This window comes from Chroicocephalus ridibundus, chromosome 2 (genome assembly GCF_963924245.1).
Source record: "Chroicocephalus ridibundus chromosome 2, bChrRid1.1, whole genome shotgun sequence".
Classification (NCBI taxonomy): domain Eukaryota; kingdom Metazoa; phylum Chordata; class Aves; order Charadriiformes; family Laridae; genus Chroicocephalus; species Chroicocephalus ridibundus.
In genome coordinates, this window is record NC_086285.1 from 74,102,347 (window position 1) to 74,124,836 (window position 22,490).

At 42.6% G+C, this 22,490-nt stretch overlaps 1 protein-coding gene across 4 annotated transcripts in view; it reads right to left on the reverse strand.

Moving 5' to 3' along the window:
* HIVEP1 (HIVEP zinc finger 1) overlaps positions 1 to 22,490 on the reverse strand; it is a 133,473-nt gene that overhangs the window by 43,577 nt on the left and 67,406 nt on the right. For all 4 annotated transcript variants that reach the window (XR_010069930.1, XM_063325912.1, XM_063325913.1 and 1 more), the window contains exon 3: positions 17,204 to 17,257. Coding sequence is in view for 3 of the 4 variants with exons in the window: in XM_063325912.1 (XP_063181982.1) it covers positions 17,204 to 17,257 (54 nt within the window). In the remaining variant the exon portion in view is untranslated. The remainder of the gene's footprint in view (positions 1 to 17,203; positions 17,258 to 22,490) is intronic.

A 22,490-nucleotide genomic window follows, 5' to 3' on the forward strand; every position in this document is an offset into this window, starting at 1 on the left:
CATACTGCTGGTGTTTGTACCGGAGCGCTACGGGAAGAGCTGGGCAGATTACACAGAGCTAGGAAGATAAAGAGCGCCAGGGATTGCGGACAACCAAGCAAACAAAGGTACACAAAAAAGCCAGGGTGTTTTATACTGCAGAAATTGAACGATCAAATAATGTACCGCTCCCTGATGCCTCAGAATATTAAATAACTAATATTCCTGGCTTTCTACCATATAGTGCAGAGGAACAAGCACACTCAACCCACACCATGCTAGTGAACTGGAAACCAACACAGCTGAAAGATGTAATGAGGCTTAAGAAAGCTTTAAAGAAAGTAAAAATGTATCTCTCATCTACCAATCAAGCAATTAAAAATATGAGTTCATTATGAATTCAAGATCAGAATTCTCCATAATCTATTTACTGCTTTACTTTTTGAAAATGTCGTAAAATGTACTTCCTTGACAACGGCTTTACAAGGCTTAACAATAGTTTATGTCCTGTGCTCTACTTCACTCCTGGATAATCCAGAAACCCTTACCGTTAACGGAAATATTCACCTTATGTTTGCTAACAACCAAATTTCTATCACATTTGGGGAAAAAAGGAATCCCTGACAACTTCATTTCACTTGTTTTTAGCTTTTCGTTCCTTTTGTTTAAGTCTTCTTTTTGAATTCCCAATTCATGCTGAAGATACTCCATTCCACGTTCGTTAATCTGCAGTTACGCGCTTGCACAAAGAATAACTGCACCAGTATTTCCAGAGGCAACAATAAAACTGATGGAAAGCATCAGTCCCAGAACGCTAAACACTCCTCTGGCCTTTCAGAGTGACAAACTTTCAGGAGCATGATAACTCGCCGGGGTCCTGTGCCCACATCAACAAGCTGACACCGAACAAAGAGAACGTAAAAACATCCTCATGTGAAAAGAAAATATGAAGTTGATCCGCTTTCCTTTCCCTCCCTGCCACTCCACGCGCTCTGCTCACCTCCCTCTGCAATCACAAAGCCCTTCTCATCGTTGGGCGGTAATTCCCCTTTTTCTCAGGCGGTGAAGTGGTGCTGTTGAGAAGTGCTGTCACCTCAGACGCCTAAAAAGTAGCTTTTTCATACGCTGTATTACATCAAATCAGACTAAGTTACCCAGCCCAAGAGGAGAGGAAACAATGCCATTGTGCTCAGCGCCTCACTTTTCACATCCCGGGGACACCGCTGCATCTCTTTCACGCTTTCCCTGGTTGGCTTTGTTCTGCTTTGCCATCAGGACTCTCTGCTTAATTCTTTTGCCTCAGTATGAATTCTGCACTCAAAACATGACAAGAAAAACTGATGTTTCTAAACATGACTTTGTTCACCTGTAATTTCTCTGCTGCACTTTGCACAGGCAACAGAGCAAAAGAACACAAGTGTGATGGTGTAGACGGCAATCTGGCGGAGTAACTCATGCAGCAAATAAAGAAAAGGTATAAGCGATCTGATTTTTTGCTTCCGTAGCATTCACTGGTGAACTAGACAGTACCTTGACAAAATGATCTCAATGGTTTTGTTTAAGTAACTTTCAGAACTGCCTGTCTCAAAGCCTACGTGTTATTATAACACCCACTCTCTTTCTCTCCCTTCTAATAGAGCTACGTGCTTGTACTTAAGAAGAAGGAAGAGAATAAGAGGGAACTGAAGCAAGGCACCAAGCTCCCTTCTCCCTCAGGGCTACCCTGTGAAACGCAGAGCGAGCAACCACGACCTGCTACTACAGTCCAATGAAAGGCACAATTTTCATCTCATGTCCTCACTTTATGTTGCAGAATTTAAAAAAAAAAATAAAAAATAAAAAATCACTGTAGATTTACATACAGAGACCAGGTTTTCAAATCCAAGTGCCTAAACTTCAGCTCCTAAATCTGTACTTCGCTCCCAGGGCACTGCAAGTAAGATCAAGCCTCTTCTGAAAGTGTTAAAATACTAATTGATACCTTAAATGCAAAGCTAAACGGTTACTCTGACACTTACCAATGGTAGGGATTCAAAGGTGGAAGGCTATTCAAAAAAGAGAGACCATTACTCAGGATCTAATTCTGATTAAAGCAAAGCTTCCCACTGTCTTTAGATACTGAAAATATTCTTATTCTTTTCATCTGATACTTATTTAATTTTGATTTGACAGAAACTATTGAAAGCACTCGTGAATCACTCCACTGGGTCTGTTTCCACAAATAAGTAAAGAACATGATTATGAGATAAAGAAATAAGTCTTGCCAGCAAATATAAGGCCACCAGAACTTACATTAAATGCAGCAGGGAATAACTAAAGTTTCATTTTTTATTAAATTAGCTCTTTAGCTCATACTGCCTCCTACATGCTAAGTACAGCTGTAAATAAAAAAAAAACAAACCCAAAAAAAGCCTCCCTTGATTACATAAACCACACATACAACTATGGAAATGTTTGCAGTCAACAAGTCAACAGAAAGATTTGAACAAGATTAACCCAAGCGCCGTGCCTAATTTTAAGCACAAATAGTGCTTATTGATGGTTGGTGACTGATTTGAAAGTCAGTCACCAACAATTTTAACGGCCTTATCTCAGGTGCCTAACTTCAGGCTTCTTGAGTTGGCCACATGGTGGTCACTCCCTCTTTCAGAGGTCAGGAGGCAAGTCTAAGAACTTAATGGCACTCCAAGTCAGCGGTGATATTTGAAAACCTCTGTCAGTAGGCTTAACCTATGCTTAAGAGCTTTTATTGCTGAGAACACCAGTCCAAACATATCCTTAAAAACCACTTGATCTGTACGTCAAGCACAATGTGACATTAATTCATTAAAAAAGGGTGTGTCAGAAGTTTTGACCTTCAAAGGCTAAAGCAGTCTGATAGGGATTGGATCAAGTGTTCACCTTTGTCAGTGTCTGGTCCTTTTGTTCGTATCAGAAAATACCGGACCATTCCATAAGGCACGGATAAGGTAAGTGTGGTTTCATGATTTCATACTGCCTGCAAACACATGATTATTTTTCTTGGTGTTTTTAACAGACAACGCTAAGCTCCGGGTTGATATGTGACCCACCAAAGGCATTGTATGGGCTGTCAGCAAGAGAGAGGTTCCCCAATCCTCTTTTAAGGGTCATTTCACATCAGGTTTTTGTACTGGAAAGACTACTGTATTAGCATAATTTCTCATTATTAACCAAAATAGCAGAAGTCCTACTAACACAAGCTCCGGGAAAGGTGCGCCTGTGTTAATATGTGGTACCAGCACTCATTTGAATAGTGCCATTAACCTCAATGACAGCATGCATTTTTGTAAAGTCAAATTAAATTTTAATGCTCTCTACCATCACACCCTGGCAAGCCCATAAAATCACTGTATCTCACGTTCATATATTAAAGGTAATTGTAGAGAAAATGTATATTGATATATACACCAAGAAATTATACCTAGTACCTCTACCACTAAATAAGTTTCCCAAATTTAAAAATTAGTATTTCATAACGTACATCACAAGATAATTCAGGTGGGAAAAAACCTCAGCAAATCTCTAGTCCAAACTCCTGCTCAAATCAGGGCCAGCTATGGGATCAGATCAGGGTCCTTAGGGCTTTGTCCAGTTGGGTCTTGGAAACCCCCAAGGAGAGAGTCTACACAGCCTCTGTGAGCAACATCTTCCACTGCTTGACTGTCCTCATGGAGAACAAGCCAGTCCGTGCCTCTCTTGTTTCAGCTTATTCCTATTGCCTCTCATCTTCCCACCATGCTCCCCTGTGAAGAGTCTGACTCCATCTTCATGACAACCCTCCCAAAAACCACCTCTTCTCAAGGCTGAATGAGTCCCAGTCCCTCAACTTCTCCTCACAGGCCAAGTGCTACAGCCCTGACGGTTGTGGTGTCCCAACGCTGAACTCACTCCAGGTTTCTGATGTTCCTCCTCCACTGGAGGGCCCAAAACTGGACACAGTATCTAAATGACATCTAAGGATTGATGAGTAGGGGAAGATAATCCCTTCCCTTGATCTCCTGGTCGTACTTTCATCCATACAGCCCAGGATGTTGCCTCCCTTGCTGCCAGCCATGCTGCTGGCTCACGCCCAGCTCGCTGCCCACCGCACCACCATGGGCCTTTCCACAGAGCTGCTCCCTGGTCAGTAAGTCCCCAGCTGGTCTCACTGCAGGGTCTCCTCCTTCCCAGGTGCAGGGATTTGCATTTGTACCTGTTGAAACCAGACTTACTACTCCTCTGGTTGTCCACCTATCCAGACCTTAACACCCTAACTCGGATACAAGAATGTAGCGGGAGACAGTGTCAAAGGCCTTGTTGAAGTCAGGATAAAAAATGACATCCACTGCTCTCCCCTTGTCCCCATATCTAGTCACTTTATATTAGAAGCCATTTTATCATAGTCATTTTATCACAGTTTTCATCCATTTCCATTGTTATGAGATTGGAATACATCATGCTGAAGGTCTGCAAAGCACTTTTGCTCACATTTATACCTAATACACTGTTTGCATGCTTCTATAGATCTTCATCTGAATAAGCCATCTGGATCAGAATACATACCAATGATACACTCTCTGTCTACATGGAGAATAGCATCCCCCAGGAATTCTGTTTTCCAGTTTTCTTGTTGCTTAATTCCTCTTCCCATTCCCAACTTCCACTACCAAACAAATCACATCAGCAAATTCTGCGCACACTTCATCTCAGTGATGGCAAAACTAACAGGCACCTCAACAAAAGCAATGCAATCCAAAAACGTTCACTTTGTTCCACCTGATGCTTTAGCAACTACAGATGTGGCCAGCATTGCTTTATATCTAAGTCTATTCGTATGCAATTGATAGGTTTTCAAAGAAATAAGTTCTAAGGAATACCCATATTGTTGGCTACTGAAAGTAAGTAATAATTAAGAACAGGCAAAAATTGTTTCATCAAGCTCAGTACAAAATGTAATTTTTAAACTGTACAATCCACTGTTTCCACTAATTCTGTATTACCAGGAGTGAACTGTCACTTTGAAGGTAACACTGGGAAAAGGAAGAAGTATTTCTTGCCTTTGAGTAACATTTTCCTGAAATAACAGGCCTGCCTGTATTTCAAACTAGCCTGAGAGAGACAAGAGCTGGGGAGGGAGTTTGGAAGAGGCTACTCGGACCCCACATTTCGGCACCTCTCTCACCAGTCTTTGAGTTGCAAAGATACTCTAAAGCTGAAAGGGCAGGATAACCTTCTGGACTGACGGAAGCTAGGGTAAATAGATACAGAAATATTGGACTCATTAATTCAAAACATAAAAGTTTCTTCCCGGAGAACCAAGAATACATACAACCTAGTAAGTGAAATAAAGCGAATGATAGGTTTAAAGGTGCAGCCACCCAGAAAGACGCATTTGTGGGCTACTCCTCACGCACTTCACGAAAGACCGTGGCACCATTAGCGAGGGCAGAGCGGATTAGCTTTATGAATTGTGCAATAACACTTTAGCATAAGGTAAGCGAGACACCTTCGCCCCGAGGCACGCAGCTTGGCGTTATCAGGGAGCTCCCCTGCGATACAGTTTCATGCCAGACATGAGAGCCTGCCAACTCTCGTCTGGCCTTGGGATAGGTAAAGAGTAAATGACGCTTTGCAGTCTGGGGCTGTCTTTCTGACGGCTTCTTTTCAAGTCGTGGCTACTCACATCGAGACAACCTCGATGGCGAGACTTCTGATGGAGTGTAAGGACATGACTACCCTACGCTAATGAGATCCAGAAAGACGTTCTTTATAAGAGTTTGGTCTTGTTTTGTGCATTTAGCTTCTTGGCTTGAGTAAAGAAAGTAACAACCAGCAGATTTTTAGCCACAAAACCACTATGCTTGATGAGGAAGACCATGACGATCGAACAGCAATAAACATTGGACTGCTGAGGTACACACTAGAGCCTCAGCAGAGAAATGCCAACATCCACATGTGAACAGGAATCAAATGCAACATTTCAGCACATCTGAAATTCTCTGACCAAGGTGACATGGATTTTTTTTTCCCAAAAAAAGAGTTAATTTCCAGCCCAGCATGAAGCACGTTAAATGAAACATGACATTTGATACCGATTGAGATTTCCCACCATTACGTATGTAAGAAACCAGCAGAGGGTGAACCACTGAAAAGTTTCACAGCACTCTGTTGAAAGACAGAGAAAAGGTAACACAAGAACAGCAAACACCTACCACACAACCTCTAGTTAACGCCTAACTACCCACACAAAATGTCAACATATGAACATTGAGCACGGGAATGTACGACAGTATTTTAAACATACTGAAAAAAATTAAAAATATTTGCTATATTAAGTAGCCCTATGAAGTTGGGCTTTGCATTACAGCCATTTAACAACACTATATTCCTAATCTACACAGAAGCTTTAATATTAAACTAAGAAAAGTAATCACCACTTAAGTGCTGTTAAGATAAAGCGTGTTGACTATGAGCAGGTGGAGAGACAGCGTTACGGTAACTAACATCACCAGCAATGCTAGCCTGAAAAGTTCTTCCTTGCTGGACACTCTAAAGACATGAAAAAAGCCAGGATGCCTCCCCAAGGGCAAATTAACGAGCTCCCAGTCACAGCCTAATCAGAAATCAGTTCCACCCAGTTATCCATGTAAGAATAAAGCCCTTTAAATATAACCAGGTAGAGAAAGTATGTTGCCAGAAATTAACTAAAATACCTCAGGGACATCTGGAAATCTTCCTAGAATGTCAGGCAATGTTGTGAACAGTTTCACGACTAAATTATCTGTTTGCAAGTGAAGGATTATCACTCATTACTGGGAAGTTAGGATTCGGCTAATAAATCATTAGAACAACTTCTATGCCTTAAACACAGATGAAGAATGGCCATTAAAACAGAATTACAGAATGGCTCATGAAACAGCAACCAGTTTAAGGGTTATCAGCGACGAACAACTGCTATCTGGTCGGACGAGATACTGAATATAAAATCCCCAAACATGAGTCTGAGGGGAAAAAACAGAAATGAAAGGAACAAGATGTTAACTAAACTCTCTTTGCACATAACAATGTTCAAACAGAACAAGCTCCTTAGTCAGATTCTCTGCATTTCTTTAATATAATCTTCCATTTGAAAAGCAGGGATCAAATGGAGCAATTTCCATACTGCCTGTAGCAAGCGAAGAGGAACGAAGAGCAGCAAAGAGCTCAGACCTAACAACCATGCTGTTCAAAAACAGAGAAAGGAATAGGAGCTCTGCCAAGGCGAGCGGGAAAAGTCTTACACAGCAGGTCTTTTCTCTGAGGACTAAACGGCGCTGTGAATGTGACAAAAGCAGGAGAAGTTGATTTGATGGAAATCTACACAGGAGGAGTGTCCTAACTGTGGACACTCGGTCTGGCGTGCTAGAGGTGGGAAGGGTGATCTCCCCCAGGGTAGGTTTGCTTCGGCATCAGTGGGAGGTCCTCAATGCCAAGGCCTCTGAGCTACTCCGAGCTCTTTTCTTCCCCCAGCCCCGCTTGTCCTTTTCCAGAGATGCGCACAGTCTCTCTTTTCTCCCTCCCACACACACACCCGGGCACCTTCTCAGGAGATTCCTGTGAAAGACTCCATCCAGGGCAGCCAGTAGCATATAACTACCAGAGAGTGGTACGCCATACCTAACTCACCATTCATTTATATATTATATTTTCCCTTCAGAAGGAGGCCAAAGGAGCTAAAGGAGTATCTGGAAAGTGTTAAAAAAAACCCCACTCATTACTCATAAGCAAGGCAGACTACAAGGAAGCGAACAAGTGAAAAATCTTGCATTTCCACAACTGGCTTGGTCCCAATTCACGTCAGCTAAAATTAGCCACCTACTGCATTTACTACAGGCGCGTAGGTATGCCTCGTGAGTTAGCTAGTTCGTTAGCTCAGCACACTCCCGCCACAAAAATAAGCTTGTTCTGACCTCAGCTTTTAGAAACTTGCAAGAAATCCCTCTATTCAAGCACGGTCAAGCTCAAAATGTTACTGCGTCTGAAAACAGCCCCAACGCACTGTACCGTGATTTGGAATAGCCACTTTCCATTTACTATCAGGAAGAAGCTTTTTCAACAATTGTTTTACAAAGGTAATTTGAATAATGTCCCTTGGAAAATGATACTTGCAGGTTGGAATCTCTTTTGCTGAACTGACACTCAAAAAACTTGCTATACTTGTCAGAAAAAGTCAAAATACTATTACTTTAACATCCCATTAATGCTTTAACCAAGTTCTCATAATAGCTCCAAACGATGAAATGTTCCATTTAAAACTGTAAATCTGTTTGTCTGCCTGTCAAAACAATACCAGTTCTTGCTGTGTCTAGCACCAGCAGTGGATTTACCAAGCAGATTTCAGCTGCTAGTAGTCTAAACTAAATGTACTAACCAAAGAAAATTAATATAGAAATAACAGATAGAGACATTGACTCACAACCCAGGAGGTTTACAGGAGCCAGAAAACTTCCCATATTCTAACGTTGTTTCTCAGAGCAAAGAACACGTAAACACCTCCATTCTTATCAGTTTGCCCCCACTGGTAAAATGAGGACATTAAAATCTACTTAACTATTGAAGACAAAAGCAACGAAAAATGAGGTTAAACGATAGCAGAGACTATTCCTGCTCCCACGGAAGTCAGGAGAGTTTTCTCACTGTCCTTCGTGGGCACAAAACCCTGCACTGAATGTGCCTGAAGACAGAAAGAACCTTTCAAGTCGTCATTGTTGTTATTAGCAGCATGCAATGTTTCCTCCGTGTGAAAACACCAGAGACGGGACTTCGTGAAAATGCGAGATCTTGAGTGACATGAGCTACAGACACCAACAGTTCCTGCATTAAGGCAATCACGACTGCCCGAGCTGCTGTAAATATTTTAGGAAGATAATTCAGTCTTGATTTAAAGCCTTATAGTTTGACGTACACGGAACAATTTAAATAAATTACCGCTCAGACACATGTATTGACGTATTTTCATGCAGATACAAACACTTTATGAAATCAGACATCAAGAAAATGCACAACCAAATTGCATGAGATACCACTGCTAGCTTGTATTTTTGAACATTTGGAAAGTAAAAGGTAGGTAGCTCTGGTGTAAGTCAACAGAAATATAAAAAGGCAAGCTAATCCTCTCACCGGCGTTAAGTAGCAAACAGGACGCTACTGTAACTTGCTACTTTTGAAGATTATATACTTCCATTTAGAGCGACTGCATTTCTAGCCCATATGGTTGCTGAAGATAAGGACGGAAAGATGAAAAGAATCAAACGGAACTTTGGATCTTGGTTACAAGTCTTGCCCAAAAAGTAAGGCAGAGTTTCCTACAAATAACAAAATGGAAAGAAACTGTTTTGGAATAATGACAGTACGTGGGTACCACAGCAGCAAACATTCCAGAAAGCTCGCATGCTTGCAAACCTACAGGAAAAATTCAGGGAAACATCTGTGGAGGATGAGGTCACTCTAAGCTGGTAAATCAAAATGCTTAAATTGTTTAGTACCACGTTTCCAGATTTTTTTGTTTGATCTCTCCCCTTCTCATCCTATTTCCTATTTCCCTTGAAGGAAAGAACAGAGTATTGCCCACAGCCGAGACCCGGGGAGCAGGGTACATCACCCGCACGCAGCGCTTCCCCCTGCTTTTTGGCAGGGAGAGGTGCGGTGGCAGGAAGCGGGATCGGGAGTGCCTGCGGGGAGGGGAGAGGAGGGAAGGGACCTGGCCGCTCCTTTGAGGCCAGATGGTGGGCCGAGGAAAGTCAGCTGTACGCTGGGACGTGGCAACATAAAAAGGGCATCAATCTTTAGGGTAAGACATAGGCAATGTTTTGTTTACCTAGGGAGAATGCTGGTATATTTATAATAATGGATTTGAAACTCCCTCTATAATTTTGTCTACAACATGCACTCATGTAACAGGAGGGATGATAAGGTAGGGAAGGTTCGGAAGAACTCAGAAGAGACAAAATACGTCTACCACGAATCTTGCAGCAGAATCTACGTTTTTGAACTAATGTCTCATGCTTCCATTTATAATGACAAACTTCCTCACCTAAATCTCAGTGCCGTTCAATTTACTAGGAAAATAACATTCCGGTTAAAAAAAACAGCAGATGGGCAAACAAGGTAAAGGGCATTTAATTTCATTTGCCTCTCCTCCATGCCAAGATGCTACTTTGAAGGGACTGCAAGTGTGGGAGGGGAACATATGTGCATGTGGATTGTGCATCTTGGAGAATATTTGCTGCTGGAACGTAATCTCTCCTTTCTTTCCTCTTTCTTTCCACAATAGCTCAAACGCATATTGACATGATGGGTGGTTCTGCACAGTTATACGTGGACGTAAACCAGTGAACGGACAGTCTCAGTCCTGCATGCAAAAACAGTGACTTCAGAGCCACTCCACCAAATGCCGTGTCAACCGTAAGGCTTCAGAGACAGATTAGCAACCGCTGAAAGCGCAGACTTTAAGTAGCCCCATGACAGAGGCTGGAAACAAAGGTATTTTTGAACAGCACCCCAGAAGTTGCTTGGACCTTGCTGGAGTCCAACCTGGGGCTTTGAATGGTTCTGTCTTGGTGGTTGCCCAGCAAATACTGACAGAGCCCCCTGCCATTTAAACAACCATTGATAAGTCAGACAAAACTCTTGGACCTGCCAACAATGTTTCTGTACCTAAGGTTGCAAACGAAGAGGACACTACTACGAGCGAAGCATGAGACTATGGAAAGAGAACCGATCTGGGTGAAATTCTGATACTGTCTTAGGGAGAAACTTGCGGTACCTCTGGAAGGGAACTCTATCTGTCACAACAGCTCGAGACTTCTGGAAGAAGTGAGAGCAACCTAGAAATCCACCTTCACAGACCAAGAAGCGAACAGCTATGCTGAGGATCTGAAACGGAGGACGGAGGAGAATACATAGCATAGTCTTCAAATTCAACATGCAGCATCTCCAGCAGCAGGCAAGAAACTGAAAATGCTCTTTAAGGAACGTGAAAATGATGGAGTGAGACAGTATAGCAACTTAGTTGATAGGCAAATGACAGGCTCAAACAGGTGCTAAACAGACCTTAACACAGCTTAAGGACATACCCGATCCCTTTAGCTCAAGCGGGTACTCCCAAATGACTACTCACTCTATCAGAGTTGGAGGTGATCAACATAACACACTGATCTGAAACTCAACTGACAGCTTATTCCTTTCTGTGATTTATGACACTGTCTCTTCTAGGGGTGAGACCAGGAGCGCTGTAAGAAAGAGAGCCACCAGAACATGGATCCTGGTCCATGCTAGGGAGTGTAGACCTTGAAGGAAAGGTGGTGTAGAACAGGTAAATCTTCCCATGCTATGCCTGAGTAAAGTCAGCTGCAATTGTTGAGGCAGCAGGATAATAAAAAGCCTCTGGTCCCTACTAAGATAGGTTGAAAACAGGCTGCTTCTTGAAGCTAGACAGAGAGGGACCTGCCAGTCCTGAGAAGAGATCAGGCGAGGAGACTGGTAGAAGTCTGAGTTCAGGATGGATTTGTTATATTGCGTACAGGTTGCAGAGACAAACAGTAAACGATTTAAAATTTTACCTATTGAAGAAATAGGTAAAGACAGTCTAGGCATCTCCCCCTGTCCTGCATGTGCTGGTTTTAGCTGAAATAGAGTTAATTTTCTTAATAATAGCTAGAATGGGCCCACGTTTTGGATTTGTGCTGAAAACAGTGTTGATAACACAGGGATGCTTTACATATTGCTGAGCAGTGCTAACACACAGCCAAGGCCTATTCTGCTCCTCACCCCACCCCACCAGCGAGTAGGCTGGGGGTGCACAAGGAGTTGGGAGGAGACACGACCAGGACAGCTGCCCCCAGATGACCAAAGGGATATTCCATGCCATATGATGTCATGCTCAGCAATAAAAAGCTGGGAGAAGAAGGAGGAAAGGGGAACGTTTGGAGTGATGGCATTTTGTCTTCCCAAGTAACCGTTACACCTTAACACAAGTAACCAAAAGCCCTGCTTTCCTGGAGATGTCTGAACGCCTGCCTGCCAGTGGGAAGTGGTGGAGGAGTTCCTTATTTTGCTTTGCTTGCGTGGATAGCTTTTGCTTTACCTATTAAACGGTCTTTATCTCAATCCACAATTTTTCTTACTTTTAGCCTTCCGATTCTCTTCCCCATCCCACTGTGGGAGAGCGAGTGAGCGGCTGCGTGGGGCTTAGTTGCCAGCTGGGGTTAACCCACGACGCTGCAGAAAGTCAAAAACTTGAGTAGAAATTCAATCAAGAACAGCAGCTTATTCAGAGGGATGAATTCATACCCGACAAACAACTATGACAGTTTGCAAGTCTAAACTGCGGTGAGGCTGAGGAACACATGCGTGTCCCCAGACCATCCCAAACCACCTTATACTCTGAGGACACACCAATTGCCATGACTGAGAAGTAGAATGAGGAAATCCACCTTCCATCTGATCTATCATTGATCCTTTCGGCTGTAACGTGGCATGAAGCAGCTATCTGAAGTAATGTAGCTGAGTCCAGAACAGTGCTCCTAACAGCCAGAGAGACCCCAGGATTGGTGGGCAATGCAGAGTATACATCAAGCCATGAGGTGGTTCTTTTGGGGATCTACCATCCACTTTATGGCAAATCTTGGTGTTGCTGGAGTTTGTCACCAGCTTTAGTTCCCTGAACAGTTTCAGAAGCTGAGGTAGAGATTTAGGTGTCAGTCTTAGCATCTCTGGTGCCAAGTATGGAGATAACCAAGTTAGTTCCACTAGTCCTAAAGAATGCAATGACAGTGGTGTTGGAGCTGATATACCTTGGACCCCAATTGCTGTGGTAGGCAGAGAACTGCTGCAACAGATAAAGAAGAAAACAAATGCTTACAGCGCTTCATATTGGCCTTCAGTGGCTGAACTGGTTCTGGGGATGACCCAATCAGAAGCCTCTGTGGTAACCATAAGGATGTAAGAGGACTTGACTTTACCAGTCTGGAAGGGAGAGACAGAGAGACTTTCTTGGGACGGCTTTCTTAGGATGATGGCCAGCGGCAGAGCAAAGATAAAGCAGCCACATTCGGCTGGATGTCTTCCAGCCCATGATACCCACTGGATCCCACACAGAGAAAGCTTTCCCTGCCTTCTTAAGGAGAAATTTTCTGTAGTTCAAGCTCACCATCAGGTTTTAAAGAGCGCCACGTGGAGCACTTGTGGGGAGCAAGACCTTCTCCATCACACTAATGAAACCCTGCACGTGTGTCAGAAGATGAAATTCAACCCCAAAGCAGGGGTACACCCAGGGTGTAAAACAGCCGCGGGAGATACCATCAAAGCTAAAGAGAAGCACATCTTCTCCAAATGAAAATTCATAGCAGCAATTGGGCAATTGAGTGAAAATGAAACAACACAAGAATTATCCACCTTACATACTCACTGAGCAGGAAGGTGAGGATGGCCCCTAATGAACATGTTTCTGGTCTCAAGCGGCAGGCCACGTGAATATCCATAATCTGAATGTATTTGTGGACTATCACTCCAAAAAAATAAAAGGGTAGGCCTTCCAGTTGCAACTTTATACTAAATAACCAAAGTCTGCAAACTTGAAAACTACGTCTGCTCATTTACTGTCTCCTTCGTGCTTAAACAGAGACCTATTCCAACTTGCACTTAATTGGATTACTACAGCTAATGGCAAAATGAGGTGTTAAATACATATCTTTTAGTAGTCAATTAAATTTAACTTAAATCCCACACATGTATAAAGTTATGACGGATCAGTGCACAACGCTAGTCAGCAGAAACCCGGCATGATTAAACTTACAAAAAATTCCTCCCTGCAAATATGCTGTGCCACTGACAGCCCCGGTACTGACAGAGCAGTAGTTAACTTATGATAAATTCCACAGAATTACATTCGCTATACATTTCAGATAGGAAATAAACGAATCTAAAGTGATCTAGACAAACTAAAAGACAAAATAAATGAACAAAGAACAAAAATACATAACCTTACTTCACGTGAATCTGCATACACTGGATTGTGATTTAAAATAGCTTATGTGACTATGGACACATTTTTGTTTACTTGTTTAGCTCAAAACATGCATTTTCTTTTTGCAGTGGCCTTCAGACTCTAAAGCTTCAAAGAAATAATTCCCTTTACTGCATATTACCAAGAAATCTATCCAGACCTCTAAGAAACAAAAAAAAAAGTCAGTGAACATTTTTAATTTGAAGAGTAGTCTTATTATCTCAGTTATTTCTATATCAATTTTCTATGTAAAAATTTATTTTTCAATTGTCAGCTATATGAATTTAGATCAGGAGTCAAAAATTAAGTAATGATCTCTCTGACTTCTGAGACGCTGAAAGGTGAGTGTTACCATCACATAAATCTTTGCAACCCCATCCTTTCCCAAGTACGTTAAGTTTACATGAGAGAAGGAGTCGTCCTTTGTGCAAAGGTGTCACTGGGACATATGTGAGAACAAACGCCTGGAAGCAGAGGTTAGCTCATCTTTACTTTGAATATGTCCATCACAAAAAGTGACCCAGACCAACATCACTTCTGCAAGACCAACAGCAACAAGAGCAGACAGCAATACTTCACACAAGTTTTTTTTATGTTTGGATGACAGTACCACTTATCTACCATCCGCTGAACAAAAATATGTCCCGACTATTTAATAGAAGGTCTAGTTTGTTGAAAAGTCTTTGTAGAGTGTTTGAAGGACTGCTATTAGCACCTAGCCACTTATTTTTTTTTTCTCTTCCACCTTTTACAAATACCTAGAGCAACATCACAGTCCCAATGCCCGTACAAGAAAGATTGTATCAAACCTTCCCTTGAAAAACTAAACCAGTCATGAATCTGGAGAAAAGAAAGCCAAGTTGGACATGGATGAGGTTCATAAAATCACGGAGGCAGTGGATAAGGCAAATGTAGGGCTGCTATTTAATGAACTGCACAATCCTTGAACCAGGGGACGCCTGTTGAAACTAGTTGGGAATCAAGAAGAAAGAAGGTGAAATAATGTACTTTTTAACATGATTGGTCGTGAACTTCTGCAGTTTGCTGCTAGACTATGCTGGAAGCAGACAGCATTTAATCAAAAAGATTCATGGATAACAGGTCCAAAAATGCCTAGCTACTAAAGGAACGAGGACAACATCCCTAACCCAATGTCTGTGGACAGCATGAGGGGAACGGACTGCAGCAAGCGCCCAGGCTTATGTGCCGTCCTTAAACAGTATGTCCTATTGCCTCCACTGAAGGCAGAATGCTGGGCCAGATGGACTCTGCTGAGATCCGCTCGGGCATTTTTTATGCTCTCCAATCTTCAAAAAGTTTCACTGTTTCAAAGGATAATCAACTTTGATTCCAGGACAGAGCATCAACAGCCTACAAAGGTGTTCCCAGACGTGTCACAGGGCAGGACGACAGCTCACTACCACAAGAGGTGAATGCCTACCCAGAACCAGAGAAAGCACTGACTCAGGGTAGGCTTAGAGGAAAGTATCTCAAGCCGAATCTGGCAACCTGAGAGAGTCGAGGCTGCTGCCACTCCGCACCCCCAGGTCCGACCAGTAGTGAGGCTGAACAAGTTTTTCCAACAGGCGCACACACAGAGCACACATGCACATCACATACATACATATATGTATATGGCCAGCCATACAGATCCCCGACAGACACTCAGAGCACTCACACCAACACTCACAGCATCATCCTGCTTCCCGCTCCAGCTGAACAGGATGGAAGTCCGCTAGTGGGAATATATCTATACGTCCAAGGTGGACCCCTCCAGCAGCTGGGCTCAGACACTCAGTCTGCCCAGTAGCCATGCTTGGATCCCGGTCTCCCCAGTTGCTGCCACCTGGACATACGAGCCCTCGAGGCTGCGGGCAGGCAGACACATCGACACACACGCAAAGCTGGTCCCCCTGCGCTCTCACCCCTACAGACACCCAGAGCTGACCTTTAGAGACCTCCACACCCATCCCGGCCCCCGGCCCACTTCGCCTACTCGCTGTCTCGTCCAGCTTGATCCTTGCTAACACCCACGCTCCCGCATTCGCTCAGTTTGCTGCACCACAGACCCCATACACACACAGGGAGTAAAAAGACCCTCACTGGAACACAGCTGAAGGTGGAGTTTAATGAGACAGGGCAGATGATGCTGGTCGGAAGCAAGGCGTCGCCAGACAAGCATCCTGGCCAGCCCCTGCTACATGCGAACAGATGCTTTTATTCTGTTATCCCTCTACTTCCCACTTTTATTCCTCCCTATATCACCTAAATTCCTCCCTTTTCCCACCTTTGGTTCCTCCTTTAGGCATCCTGTAATAAGTCCTGTGCAATTCCCCAAAAGCTCTTCCCTTGCATCCCCCGACATATCCCACATCCCCAGCTAGCAATGCCCTTAGTCTAAAAATCAACCCGGGGAGCTGCCCCCAACGGCTCATGGTGACGGATTTCACACCTGGACACTGCTGGGACAGCCCTGGGAGGGGACTGGACAGGGTCTCCCTTCTTCTGTGTCCTTAATTTGTGTTTCCACCTGCCCCTGTGCTCCTCTGGGCTTGTGGATATGGACCTTTCATGGGAACACCGTCATGGTGTTGTTTGGGCTCCCTCCACCGATGTCTCTCTGGGCTCCTCCGCGGGTGTGCAGATGAGCTTTATCACACAAGCAAACAGGTACCGCTGCAGGCAGCCAGCCTCGAAACGCAATGACTCTCCACCAGCTTTCTAAGCTCTAACACACGGATTGAATCTGTCACAGGTCGTCTGTTTCTTAAAATAACCTGTGATGATCGATCCCCCTTCAGCATCTGTTAGAAATCATCACATATTGCTTGCCATAAACGAAATGTGGTGATTAATGATTAGGTAAATCACATAATGAACCAACAAACGGTTAGTGCAGGCTGTAGTCGGTAACTTGTGCACATGCCTCACGCTACAGCTTCAGCCGTCTCGTCAAGGTCAACGCAGCTACCCAAGTGGTTAAAGCAAAGCCTGCGTGTCTCAGCAAAATTGGGGCGTTACAGATCACAGCCCCTGCTCTGCAGATGGACGCGCCCGGGGCCGCATCCAGCACCCAGCCCAGCGGAGTCTTTTCATTCATGCAGGAAAGCTTCGGATCAGCCCCTAGAGGTTTGGTTCCCCCCCGCCCCCGCCATTTCATTTTTTGGGGTTGTTTATTACCTCTCTGTTGGTCTTCCGTTCCATTAAGTTGTTTTTGTGCTTCTTCAATTTTGTCTGCAAGAAAGAGAAGTCATGATTAAAATACATATATAAAACCCCCACGATTTTAAAAAGTCATTTACTGAAATCTGTCTTGAGGTATGTATTTATATTTAGGAGCGATGCCATTCACACGTAAATATGCAGCACGTTATGAGTAAAACGGCCATATAAAATTCTGTCATGTTTTACCAGCAAGGCTATTGACATGTTAAATTACACGGAACAGCATAAAGGAAAGCACTGGCATTGGATCTGCAGTCAACAGCTAATCCCGCCGTAGTTTTGTACCATCTGCAATAATTTATGCAGTCAGGGGACTCTTTGGAATAGATATTATGGTGCATTACAGAGTATTTTAATACGTTTTTGAAAAAATGCTGTTAGAACAAGACAATGCAGCATTAAACACAGGGATACAAAGAGCAAACAGGATTTGCAACGTGAAGCAACAGAGCTGATGCTCTCACACGGGAGTAGCTGAGGGTGAGCAGCAGCCCCCTGCTTATTCCTCTGTGAAACTACCTGAAATTCCCACGCAGTGCAATTTAGAACATAACTGGATTCACCCTAAACCTTTCCGATTGTGCTGGCACGACTCTGGAAATAGCAGACTCCTCGGCTGCCATATGTAGAAGGAGGACAGCTCTGCAAAGTCCTCACCTCTTTCTTCACAAGCGTGGATGGAGGCCGTTACTCGGTCTGACTTTTAGTCACTGTTCCTGTACAACACAAGGTTTCTGGAAAATGGGTCCTTTCTTCAACGGACTTTTAAATCAGTGGGTTTAAATGACTTCCCTAATATTAATGAGCTGAACCACTCAAGTACGTTGGAACCATGCGTTCACATTTGAAGCCTGAAATTGTTTTCCAATTATTTTCTCAGTAGGAGCAAAAAATTATAACAGAAGCAAACCCTTCTCACGGGTTTTAAGAACGACTTTTGTTCGGCTCGCTCCAGTTCTGCGTTTTTGCCTTTGAAAACTAGTACCAGGTTCCCTTCCTCACTAAAGCTCCATCATTTCTCTCCAGTACGTTGTCCCACAGAATGCACCAAAACATCTCACAAGGATGCTGACCGGGCAGACGCCCAGAGCCAAAGCAAATGAAGCTGCTAATGAGAAAGACCACCACCGCAATCTTAAAAGCTAAACTTCTTCCTTGTTCCTCTAAGGTTAGCAAGACATACGTATATATTTAAAGTGAAGTTTTTATACACAGGCTCTTTTGTACTGACTTACCGGCTGCTGAAGACAAACACAAGCAACTCAAAGAGAACAACCCTTCGCAAGCTCTTTACCAACCCAGTTACGCAGGCTGACTTTAAACAATGCAGAATTGGTATTTAACATCTTCCTGGATTTCAGCTACAGCTGAAATACTGTTATGTATCTATACATTTTTTTTGTATAGAAAAGGCTGTAAATAACCATTTCTAACAAAAAGAAGAGGAAACATAAACAAAGCATCTTTTAGATACATGTGCCACTAATGCTATTAGAGGAAAGCGTATCTAACAATCTTAATACTGTTTTCCCACAGATTATTGCTTTACAGAAAGGTGGTGGAATAAGCAACTTACAAAGTTGCATGACAGCTGATGACATACATGAACACGCAGGAAAAAAATAAACATCAATAAATTAACCCTGTAAATGGAGTTGTAAGATTTGACAAAAAGCGACATGCAATCAGAAACATAGATCGGCTAGAAAACCCATTTCCCCTCTGTTTAGAGACGTACCTAAGGTACAAGACTTGGTGTTTATCTTTTGAGAGGATGCAAAAGATTTGTCACCGAAATGTATACCTAAGTACACAGACAACTGCAGTTTCATTATTAAAAGAATTATGTTCATATTTCATATAAATGCTACAATGAACGTATGCATTTAAATTCACGATCATCCTATTTTATAGAGAAAAATCACTTAAGGATTTTGGAAGCACGCTACATTAGATTGCCAGAAAGATTAAATGCTTTGATCTCCCCTAGCTGAATTCTCTCTCTTTTATTTAAAAAAAATATACATACATAAAATTGAGCTCCTATCAGAAATTCCCAACCACTTCTTTCTCAGACTGTAAGCCCAAACAAAGAAACACAGATAACAGGAATAATAACTAGGTAAACATATGTTTGGTGCACAGCCAGAAAGTCTCCTGCACTTCCTGCGTCTCCTGAATGAGTTTCCCCAAGGAATTATATTTGTTGCAGATAGGTCTTCCTTCCCAGGGAGGTGCGTGCAGAGCGCTTCCAAGCACCACGAACACCCCAAAAAATTCAATGTAGGTTCTGGAAAGCGAAACACTGATTTTGACTGTGGATGAGACACACGGGTGTTAACGTGGGTTCCATTGAAGACTACATCCTTGTAACCACCCGTATCTCACAGCTATCCCCACTTCTTATGGCACCAAGGCAGGTTTAATACTGTTGACCAAAACTGGTGGCAGCTGCTTGCCAGCCTGCCGCGTTTCACACCTACAGATCCTACATGATCTGTAACACAACGTGATCTGAACCCTAGCACCGAAACGCGGCCCCCCTGGCTCCTCTCACAACTCCTAACAATAACTTCCTAACTACCGGCAAATGCGTATTATCCACTCATTGTGTCATTAAATTAGCCTCACGTGAAACATTTTGAGGCGAATTATTTCAGACAACGTACCGTGTTCTTTCGTAATTATATTATAGATTCTCTAACAGTACACACCTTTGAAAACTCTTTATAAGCAAAAATACATTACATCTGCAAAACTCAGGAGGAACTGAAAACTGCAAAGTCCACTATTAATTGTAAATAATATTACCTGATTATCTGATAATACTCACTTGCTTTAGTATTATTTCAGATTTAAACCTGTGATCCTGAACATACTGTCCAACCTGAAAATTTTACGAAGGAAGTATTTCTTTATCACTGGAGTATTATTTACTTCTACTAGGATAAGAGAAAGTAATTCAACTACTGGAAATTTCTAATACATGGCAGGCACGGCATCCTCTTTATTTCCCATAAAATGACTGAATAATCATAGAATCACATAATGGTTCGGGTTGGAAGGGACCTTAAAGATCATCTAGTTCCAACCCCCTGCCATGGGCAGGGACACCTCCCACTAGACCAGGCTGCTCAAAGCCCCATCCAGCCTGGCCTTGACAACTGGATTTTTGTAAGACCTATCCTATTGTCCCCAACCTTTGGCAGACAGCCTTCTGGAGCAGCACACCTCTAAAAGCAAATGATGACGGTGACAGACACGCTCTCATTTAAGACGGGACACCTCTCACTAAGTGCTTATTAGAGGAGGGAAAAGCAGAGCCATAATAAAAGAGGAAATCTTCATATGTGCTGCTGCTGCATAGAGAGGAGATTCCATATGATAGCAGTGTCACAACCCAAGGTGCCAGCATCTTGGCATCCCAAAAAAAGCAAAGTACAGGTAACATCATATAATAGGGTTTTTTATATGCATATATATACACACACACACACATATATATGTGTAAAATAAAAAGAAACAACATGGATGCAATGGCTTTTCTTTCTCCAGTATTAAACCTTTTCACGTTATTGTCCAATACAGCTCTCACAGCAGGTATGTGCCGCGTGGAAATATCATCAAATTCCTTGGGGTTTTAAATATATAATGTAACTGTGCTTTTTAGGAATGCAAGGGAAGAGAGTGGCACGCAGTAAAATGTGCTTCTTGTTTTACATGTCTCCTGCTGTGATAGATCATTAAATGGATACCAACAGTCTGAGTGAGATACGGTGGTGCTGTGGTAGGTTTTGAAATGAAAAAATAAACCGGATTTTTTCACCAGCTTTGCATTCTTTAGTTTTTATCTTCACTGAGAGATATAACCTCACAGTTTTTAATTATACCAGAAATAAAACGCAGTTTATGAAGATCTTTTTTTTTTTTTTTTAAAAGACATCAGCATATCAACATATACAAACTTGAACATGTTTACATGTATTAGAAATGCATTAGGAATTTTCAAGAAAATGTATAAAGGCCTTATTTATATGGTCAGTTAAGGAAGAAAAATAAAGGTTTAGGAATTTCAGCAAGGAAAGCAGAAATAACGAAAAGTGTAAGGTTTGCAAAATATGATACCAGTAACTCCTGACGGCAATTTAAGCTGGAGCAAACTAAATCTTCCCGTTGTGGGTTTTGTTTTTTTGTGTTTTTCTTTTAAAGGACGTAAGAAAATTCCTCTCTCTTTTGCTTATGAAAGAGACTCCATGCCAGCGTAGTGAGATGACTTTGTCCTGCTGAACAAGTCACCCTGTGCAGTGACAACACACAGAGGAATGGAGCGGCGGTCACTGAGGAGGAATATTTTTAAGCCACCAGGAACGCTTACATGGGGGTGGTGGGTGGGAAATGTTCATTGAACACAAGCAAAACGCCCAAACACGAATATTTTTCATTGTCCATATTTGCATGTATCTGTATCACTGTAAAAAGGCTTTTTTTTGGCATCTTGATGAAGACGCAAAACTTCTGCTCTAAAACAATACAAGGGGCTTTGTTTTTATTTTTTTAATCTCCTGTACTCTATGGGTAAGTGGGAAATTAGCAGATTTACACCATATTGGATGCTAAGAACAGGCTATTTTATCAAACCTTTAAAAAATATGAGTTTATATCTTGCCTGAAAGGCTAGGGTTTTATATTCAAATATTTAACCAAAACTGCTGGAAGGAAAATGTCAGCATCTTTTTTTTTCCCTTCAGTTAAAGGCAACAACAACTCTCGGGCCTTACGCCTGAGTCATCCTAAAAATACCTCCAGCAAAACAGCTTCAGATGGCAACAGTTTTTTTTCTTGTTGCTTTCTCAAAAAACACACTCTCTCTTACCTTGCTTCATCAGAAGACATCTGAAAAGTAATTTTCAAAATCATTCTGCATGTTCCTCAATAGACACAAAGAAAGATACCACTTCCATTATATTTTCCTGCATTGATCATCTGGATCACTAGCAGAGAAGAGAACTGCAGGGACAAAATATTCTTCAGCTGAAGTATATTAATGCAATCACCCTGTGCACATTGGGAAGTATTACTGAAAACAAGATCATAAGTGGGGTTTCTTTTTGGGGGGAGAGGCACCGCTTGAGAAAACGACCGACAAAAGTTCAAAACACGGCATTTCCCATCGCTACTTAAATTCAGAGAGCAAGTGAAACAAGGCTGAGACTCTCGTGCGGAAATCTCCGCCTCCTGACTA